We start from the raw sequence: 9,109 nt of genomic DNA on the forward strand, positions 1-9,109 counted from the left end.
TCAAATGCCTAGATTCAGAGCCAGAAGGGACCATTGTGATCGTCTAGTCTGAACACAGGCCAGAGAGCTTCAAAATAAACCTCTGGGCCCAGAAGCAGAGGAAGTGCTTTCAACTCTACATTCGTTTCCAGTAAATCCAATCCATCTTCCTGTCCCCATTTGCCAGCTCCAGTGAGGTCCTTAATGGCCCAGGATAACATCAGAGGTACCTTATAGGGCAAGTCACCCTCCAGGCCCAGTCCATATTCTGGCATTAAGTGAACGCACCAGCCATCTTAGCTATAGGGGATGCAGGGTTCCTAGCTCCTTTCTCTGATGCTGCATTTCTGCTCTTCTCCACTCCCACCACCAGTTCTCTTTTCTTCTTCTTCATTGACCCATTCTCCCACCTATGCGCGTCTCTCCACTTTTGCAGATCAATCATGGTTTAGTCCTAAAATGGGTGAAGATTGAATGGGGGAGGAGTGTTGATATTTTATCCAAGCTTTCTTTCTTTCTTTCTTTCTTTCTTTCTTTCTTTCTTTCTTTCTTTCTTTCTTTCTTTCTTTCCATTCATTCCACGCTCATGACAGTGATCTCAGACCCCATCACCCCGGTACCTGAGCATCTTGGTAGTGCACCCAACCCTACGCTGTCCCTAGACCAGGCTCCTTCCAATAACTACAGGTACCTCGCAGAAAATCAAGTGGATTGTCTGAATCGTGTGGAAGGTAAAGCAGGCTCTTGGGCGCAACTCCATTCCTCTGCGTCATATTTATGCTTTGTCCAGTCCTTCCAGAGCGACCCAGCTCAGTCAAGAGAGAAGGAGAGGAAACCTTTGCTAAGAAGGAAGCAGCTGAATTCCAAAGGCCTGAGGATTTACTGCAGGACTGGAAACTCATGAACAGCTGAGTCTCCTGGGTAAAATGTCCACCTGGCCCTCCCTCACCTCTGACCATCATCCTGCTAGCTCCATTTCTGGTGCCATGGGTGCTTATTGCGGCAGTAGGATTATGTGGTAGTGTTTTAGCACCCTCCTGAAGTGAGGTTACGAATCAAGGAGTCATCGTCCAGGTGAACAAGCACTGCAGAGCTAATGAATATGAAATCTTAACTTCATGAACTGTGACTTGGCAGGGCCTACCGGTAGGTGTCTTATTTTCTAATTAACAGCGTCCACTCTCCCCCGTTGCCCGTCACAGAGACAGGCCGCTGCCGGACCTTGGTCAGAGTAGTTCAGGGGGTAGCAAGGCTCAACAGCCGATGAAAAACCAAGAGCATCAGCAAATGAATCACACCCCAGCTCCCAGTGCAGATGTAGCCTGAATGTTGTCAGGCAGTAGCTCTGTTGGTTGCAAGGGGTCTTATGGCTCAAATGGAGCTGAACCCATCCTTGCTCTCATCCCGGACCACCGAGAGCTACCAAGCTTAAACGGCAGCTCTGGCTTCCAACAGGCAATTGTGTGTCAGATTCCAGACTCCCCCACTCACTGTCACACACACACGGCGCATGACAGCATTGCGATCGCAACCACACACGTCGCCGTTCTCAGGAACACTGAGGGCCTGATTCTCATTTAAACTAAGGTCCCTTTCAGTGTAAAAGGGCCTTAATGTAAATGAGAATTAGGCCTCACCTAGTCTCCTGGCAAGTTCTGATAAAACCTGAGTTATTTCTGGAGTGAACAACGTCTGTAATATTTACAAGAGGTGCTGGTGTCAAACAATATACTGTATATACGTACAGCCTCCAGCATGTACAGACCCGATTCACATTCGCTCTTCATGTACACGTGACACATACACACATAGCCATACAGTCGTGCGTGCACACACACACACACACACACACACACACACCCTTCTGTCTGTAATCTAGGCTTGCCAACTTTCTAATTGCAGAAAACCGAACCCTCTTGCCCCGCCCCTTCCCTCAGAACCCACCCCTTCTCTGAGGCCCTGCCCCTTCACCGAGGCCCCACCCCCACTTACCCCATCCTCCCTCCCTCAGTCACTCACACTCCCCCCCCACCCTCACTCACTTGCTCATTTTCACTGGGCTGGTGGGGGGGGCTGAGGGTTTCGGAGTGTGGGAGGGGGCTCCAGGCTGAGTTAGGGGTTTGGGGTGTGGGAGGAGGTGTGGGCTCTGGGCTGGGGGGGTGCAGGTTCCGGGGTGGGACCAGAAATGAGGGTTCAGGGTGTGGAAGGGGGCTCCAGGCTGGGGGTTGGGGTGTGAGAGGGGTGAGGGCTCTGGCTGGGGGTGTGGGCTCTGGGGTGGGGCCAGGGATGAGGAGTTTGGGGTGCAGGAGGGGGCTTAGGGCTGGGGACAAGGGGTTTGGAGTGCAGGAGGGGGCTCAGGGCTGGGTCAGAGGGTTGGGATGTGGGAGGGGATGTGGGCTTTGGGAGGCCATATGGCAGCCCCATTGCCAGAGCCCCTTGCAGCACTAGGAGACGGGGATACCTCAAACTCCTGGTGCTGGCAATGGGATGACAGAGCACGGGGTAGCCGCCGGGGCATGCAATGCAGCTGGAGCCCAGCCATAGGAGTGCGAGGAGAAGCGGGCAGCAGCAGGAGAGTCGCATGCCATGACCCCTCAACAGCCATCTCCAGCTGGAGCGCTCGCGAGTCACGCTAGGTAACCCTGCCTGTGGGCGGGGGCAGCACGCGGAGCCCCCCGGCCGCCCCTCCACCTAGGAGCTGGACATGCCGGCTGCTTCCCAGGAGCCGCACGGAGCTGGGCAGGGAGCCTGCCAGCCCCACTGTGCCACCAATCACACTTTTAATGGCCTGGTCCGCAATGCTGATTGGAGCCTCCAGGGTCCCTTTTCGACTGGGCGTGCTGGTTAAAAACCGGACACCGGGCAACCCTATCTCCATATTCACCAACAGCCATACATATTTCATTCAAACAATGTTCAGAGGCTATTAGAAACTCACAACGAGAAAATTACAATTGAGCCAGGATTTATGGCATTAGGCGAGCTGGGCTAAGATGGTCTAGTGATCTGAGCAAAGATGGGGGTTAGGAACTCGTGAGTTAATCTCTGATCCTTCTGAGGCCTTGGGCAAGTCATTTCCACCCACTCTGCCTTAGTTTCCCCATCTGTAAAACCGGATCCTGATATTTACCTACCCCGTTGGTTTGTTGGAATGATAAATGGTCACCAAGTGCTTTGAAGATGAAGAGCGCTGTGTAAGGGCTGACAATGGCCTTTGTGCTTTGGAGTCATGCCAAAAAATAATGAAATTTCCAAATGCGGGTACCAAGATGCACATTTAAGCCTGGAGTAAGACACCTGATTTTGCGGGTGCTCAGCAACTCTGGAAATGGGCTTTCGTGGACTACAGCCCACTTCTTCGGATGCTGTAGTCCACGAAAGCTTATGCTCTAATAAATTTGTTAGTCTCTAAGGTGCCACAAGTACTCCTGTTCTTCTTTTTGCGGATACAGACTAACACGGCTGCTACTCTGAAATCTGGAAATGGGGCCACTTATTTACCTGCCTAAATATTGATGCAATTGCCTTCTTTAAGCACCCATGACATGTTTGAAACCAGCACTAGGAAGCTGGTATGAGAATCCCACAGCACTGCCCTCGAGTGTACTTGGCAGGGTAAATATTTGTTTCCCCACTGTGGGCTAATTCTAGGTTCTTTTGCTTTGAGTGGACCCCAGCACTTGTTTCTCTCCACCCAACAGAGGAACCGTGGGCTCTCTAATACTTAGACACCACAGGCCCGAGCTAAGGTTGCTATGGCAAACGTCCTTGGCATCTCTCTGCTTTTGTGAGTGCTCGGAATTGTGAGTGCAGGGAACACCCCTCACCCCATCACATCGCCATGGCCAAAGCAATGTGTAGCCAAGAGCCAGGCAGGTGTCTGCTTGGGAGGCAGCACGGTGGGTTATGGGCATTGCAGGAATGGTCCAGGTGAGGCTGTGAGAAAAGTGGGGACTCCCTGTGAGTGAGCTCTGAGCTGGTGTGTGTATGTGTGTGAGAGAGAGGGCTCTGGGCTGATCTCTGTGTGTGTATGTTTGCGTGTATATATGTGTGTGTGAGAATGAGCTCTGAGCCGCTGTCTGTGTGCGCGCGCGTGTGTGAGCTCTGGGCTGATCTTTCTGTGTGTGTGTGTGTGTGTGAGTGAGCTCTGAGCCCGTGTGTGTGTGTGTGTGTGTGTGTGAGAGAGAGAGAGAGAGAGAGAGAGAGAGAGAGAGAGAGAGAGAGTGTGTGTGAGCTCTGGGCTGATATTTCTGTGTGTGTGTGTGAGCTCTGAGCTGCTGTGTGTGTGTGTGTGAGAGAGAGAGAGTGTGTGTGTGTGCGTGTGTGAGCTCTGAGCCGCTCTGTGTGTGTGTGTGTGAGCTCTGGGTTGCTGTGTGTGTGTGTGAGAGAGAGAGAGAGAGAGAGAGTGTGTGTGTGTGTGTGTGTGTGTGTGAGCTCTGAGCTGCTCTGTGTGTGTGTGTGTGTGTGTGTGTGTGTGTGTGAGCTCTGGGTTGCTGTGTGTGTGTGTGCGAGACAGAGAGCGCTCTGGGCTGGTGTGTGTGTTTGTCTGTGTGAGAGCTCTGGGCTGCTGTGTGCGTGTGTGTGCGTGTGTGGCTGATGGAGCAGGCCGGGAGGGGGAGCAGCACACGCAGTCAGGGGCTGAATCCCCGCATCCTCTCCTCATTGCTGTCACAGCAGGAGAAGCCGCGGGACCGGGAGCCAGAGCCCGCTGTGGGGCAGTGCGAGCGGGATCGGCGCATCTTCCTCCAGCTGCAGTGAGGTGAGGACAGCGGGACTGGGCAGCCGCCCAGCTGCAGCAGAGCGGGTGGGCGGGGGGGCTGAGAGAGGGGCATCTCCATCCATTTGCAGTGGGGCAGAGCAGAGGGAGGGGCACCCCCAGCAATCTGCAGTGGGTAGGGACCGGGGCAATTCCAGGCAATGCCGTGGGTAGGGACCGGGGCATCTCCAAGCGGCACAATGGGGTAGCGACTGGGGCATCTCCAGACAGAGCCGTGGGTAGGAACCGGGGCATCTCCAGGCGGGGCAGTGGGGTAGGGAGGGACCAGGACACCTCCAGGCGGTGCCTAGGTAGTTAGGGACCGGGGCATCTCCAGGCGGGGCAGTGGGGTAGGGACCAGGACATCTCCAGGCGGTGCCTAGGGTGTTAGGGATCGGGGCCATTCCAGGCGGTGCAGTGGGGTAGGGAGGGACCGGGATATCTCCAGGCGGTGCCTAGGGAGTTAGGGACCGGGACATCTCCAGGCGGTGCAGTGGGGTAGGGATCGGGGCCATTCCAGGCGGTGCCTAGGGAGTTAGGGACCGGGACATCTCCAGGCGGTGCAGTGGGGTAGGGATCGGGGCCATTCCAGGCGGTGCAGTGGGGTAGGGACCGGGACATTTCCAGGCGGGGCAGTGGGGTAGGGACCGGGACATCTCCAGGCGGGGCAGTGGGGTAGGGACCGGGACATCTCCAGGCGGGGCAGTGGGGTAGGGACCGGGGCATCTCCCGGAGTTGGTGGGCGGAACAGTGGCTCAGGGAGGAGCAGCGGGGTCGGGGCACCTCGCGGTGGGCTCGGAGGAAAGCCCCTTCCCCGAGCCGGGGGAAGGCAGCGATTGCCGCACAGGGACCGGTCCCGCTGCCTCTCCAGCCTCTTACCCCCCCTCCCCCACTCCCTCCTGCAGAGCCGCGATGCTGCCCTGGCGCAGGAACAAATTCGTGCTGGTGGAAGACGAGCGCCAAGGCAAAGGCAAGACCCTGGGCCCGGGGCTGAGCTACGCCTCCCTGCTCTCCAGCTTCGTGCGCTCCTGCCCGGACCTGCTGCCCGAGTGCCCGCTGGAGCGGCTGGGCAGCGTGTTCCGCAGCCGGCGGCACAAGGTGGAGCTGAACCAGGAGGACCCCACCTACACGGCCTGGTACCTGGGCAACGCGGTCACGCTGCAGGCCAAGGGCGAGGGCTGCACGGACGAGGCGGTGGGCAAGATCTGGGCCAAGAGCGACGGCGGGGCCAGCGGCACCAAGGTGAAGCTGACGCTGGGGGCGCACGGCATCCGCATGGCCCCCTGCGAGAAGCGGGGCGGCGGCGGCGGGCGGCGGCCGGGCCATGCCTACCTGCTGCGCCGCATCACCTACTGCGCGGCGGACGGCCGCCACCCCAAGCTCTTCGCCTGGGTCTACCGGCACCAGGTGAAGAACAAGGCCGTGGTGCTGCGCTGCCACGCCGCGCTGCTCTCCAAGGCGGAGAAGGCGCGGGCCGTGGCGCGGCTGCTCTACCAGACGGCCAGCGCCGCCTTCAGCGACTTCAAGCGCCTGCAGAGACAGAACGACGCCCGGCGCCTCCAGCGCCAGCGCCTGGGCGACTCCATCGTCCCGCTGGTGCCCATCCGCAAGCTGCTCAACGGGCAGTGCCCCTACCGGCCCCCCGCCGACCGCAGCCGCGGCGCCCGCCGGCTCAGCTCCATCCTGGAGGAGGAGGAGGAGGAGAACCTGGGCACCGCCCGCCACCACGCGCCCTCGGGCCGCCTCAGCCCGGCCACCGGCTGCAACCATCCCGCTCCGGCCCCCCAGCGCCGGGAGCGGGCCGAGGTGCTGACTTTAGCCCGGGAGATGAGGGGCTGGAGCCTCCAGAGCCCACCGCCCTGGAAGCCCGCCCAAGAGAGGCCCTGCTTGTCGGGCTGCTGAAGCCAGCAGGCTAGAGACCGCCCAGCTGCCTTCCCAGAAGGGCCCGCCTGCCTGGGGTGAGGATGGGCAGAATGAGTCTGGAAATGCCACCCGCTGCTGTGCCCCGGCCCGTGTTCCCCTCGCTGCTGCCTAGGGTGACCAGACAGCAAGTGTGAAAAATCAGGACAAGGGGTGGGGGGGTAATAGGAGCCTATATAAGAAAAAGCCCCAAATATCGGGACTGTCCCTATAAAATTGGGACATCTGGTCACCCTACTGCTGCCTTTGCAGCCTGAGGAGAGGCAGACAACAGTCATCAGGCCCTGCGGACTGGCAGGGCTCACACACAGACCGACTGACCTGCCCAGCCTGCAGTTAACATCCTTCACTGCCCTCTGAGTACAGGCACCAGCTCCGATGTGGCCCTTTCACCTGAGCGGCCATTGAAATGATCTAGACCGGTTGGTGCATATCTCCATCTCTTCCACACACACCTCCCCACCCCTCCACACACACACAGACACTTGCTAACCAGCTCAGAGACAGACTGCACTGACTCTAATGACTGGCATTAGAGCCATGGACAGGCGCCTGCTAAACTGAGACATACCCGCAAGGTCTGGAAGGGTGAAGGCTCCCTGAATGGGCAGCTGCCACAGGGAGCAACTCTTGTGTGTATTTTGTACTTCCAGTGATTTCAAGGAAAGAGAGAAAGAGACACACACACAAACTGGGAGTGGGGGATGATATTTCCATTTCAGCCGAGGGAAGGAGAAGCTGGTTCAGCTGAAGTGACTTTTACTACTTGATCTAAACTAAAATTTATATGTTAAAAAAAAAGCCATCTATTTACAGAGAGATGCCCTTAGATTTCACTTCTATTACAACGTGCAATTTTTCTGTACAGTTTTGTACATGTCACATAGGACAGGTGCCTGTATGTGTCTGACACTGGGAAGGGGATGTGGCTTGGGATGGGTTGTACAGCACGGTGGGGCTGAGGGGCTGGTTTTCCAAGGTGCTGGGCCCCCATAGCTCTCCAGAAGGGGTTGTGTGGGCGCTCCAGAGCTCTGCAAATCAGGCCACAGTTACATGGCTAAAGAGAAGTGTCTACATTCATATTTAGGCACCTAAATAAGCATCCTTATTTTCAGAGGTGCTGAGCACCTGTTGTCTTTGGTGGGATTTGAAGAAGTTCAGCACCTCTGAAAATCAGCCCTCTTTGAGTTAAGTAGCTAACGGTGGGTTTAGCTGTCTACAATTTGGCACCCAAGTTTAAATTTGGCCCTGGGGTTGCCTAGCTGTGCAGAGCCGCCCAGAGGATACAGGGGGCCTGGGGCAAAGCAATTTTGGGGGGCCCTTCTATAAAAAAAGTTGCAATATCATAGACTACTATATTCTTGTGAGGCCCGGGGCCTGGGGCAAATTGCCCCACTTGCCCCCCCCCTCGGGCAGCCCTTTAGCTGTGTCTTAAGGAGATGGGCTCTAGAACACCCAGAAGTCAAATTCTTCATCTTGCTTTGGCTTCAATGGGGTTACATCGCGGACAGATTTGGCCCACATGTGTCTGACTCTGGGGATGAGATGCAGAGCATCACACACAGAGAGAAACTTTGTTCTGACACAGAACATGGGGTGTTTTAACCCCAGGAGAAGATGGTCAGCTGCACGTCTCGTTTGTATGTTCACAATGCAAAGCCCAACGGCATGTGTGTGTGCGTGCGTACACACACACACACACACACACACGCATATCATGTGGTAATTGTAATAAAGATTCTCTGCGTTTTCTGCAATATGATTACTGTGCTGTATCTTTTGTAAACATTTTGCTGCCATTGTATCTTAAGAGCAGTAATACCAGAACCCAAACTGGCTCAGCACTGGGTGAGGGATCGGGCGTCTATCTATCGATCTAGTTCAGAGTTTTATACTGCTGCCTTTCACAGGAGTATCTGAGTGCCTTCCTGGAAAAATTAATAGCGGTATCAACGTTCCTAGTGGTCTTCATGGAGACGCTGGCACCTCTCCCTTTATGGGGGCCAGTCTAGGTTCTAGACCAGGAGGGCCATTTGGCTAGATTATGTACCAAGCCCTGATTATAAATGAGGGATTTTACTGCTCTGTTGTGACGGTGATGATGGTGGTGATGATGTTTGTGTGGGTGTGTATGTGGGCGAAGATTTGTTTGCTAAAGGGGTTTGTGTTTGATTATTTGTGTGCACGCGCATATGAATCTGTGTGATCGTGTCTCTCGGTGTGTGCCTATGCATGTATCTTTTCCAAATGTGGACTCACACTTTGTGTGCGTGTGCATTTCACGTGTCTGCCATGGGTACATGTAGGAATATAGATATACGTTTGGCTTCAAACCGGGGAGCGGTAGCAGGATGCCCAAAGCCCACATGCTGACGTTCAAATTAGCATGGACCACCAGTAAGTTACCTGCAAGTGCATAAATACCTCCTCTAAGTGCCAATTTCAGTGACCAAA

General features: G+C 55.7%; 1 protein-coding gene across 1 annotated transcript; it reads left to right on the forward strand.

Moving 5' to 3' along the window:
* Positions 1-4,606: 4,606 nt before the first annotated feature.
* FAM43B (family with sequence similarity 43 member B) lies at positions 4,607-8,412 on the forward strand. Its single transcript, XM_005292990.5, has 2 exons — positions 4,607-4,738; positions 5,641-8,412. Exon 2 carries the CDS (start codon positions 5,648-5,650, stop codon positions 6,635-6,637), a length of 990 nt encoding a protein of 329 aa, XP_005293047.2. The 5' UTR covers positions 4,607-4,738; positions 5,641-5,647; the 3' UTR covers positions 6,638-8,412.
* The last annotated feature ends 697 nt before the right edge of the window (positions 8,413-9,109 follow it).

Source organism: Chrysemys picta, chromosome 21, assembly GCF_011386835.1.
Source record: "Chrysemys picta bellii isolate R12L10 chromosome 21, ASM1138683v2, whole genome shotgun sequence".
NCBI classification, from domain to species: domain Eukaryota; kingdom Metazoa; phylum Chordata; order Testudines; family Emydidae; genus Chrysemys; species Chrysemys picta.

Coding starts and splice junctions, on each gene's coding strand:
- FAM43B (XM_005292990.5), top strand. CDS start 5,648: ATGCTGCCCTGGCGCAGGAACAAATTCGTGCTGGTGGAAGACGAGCGC.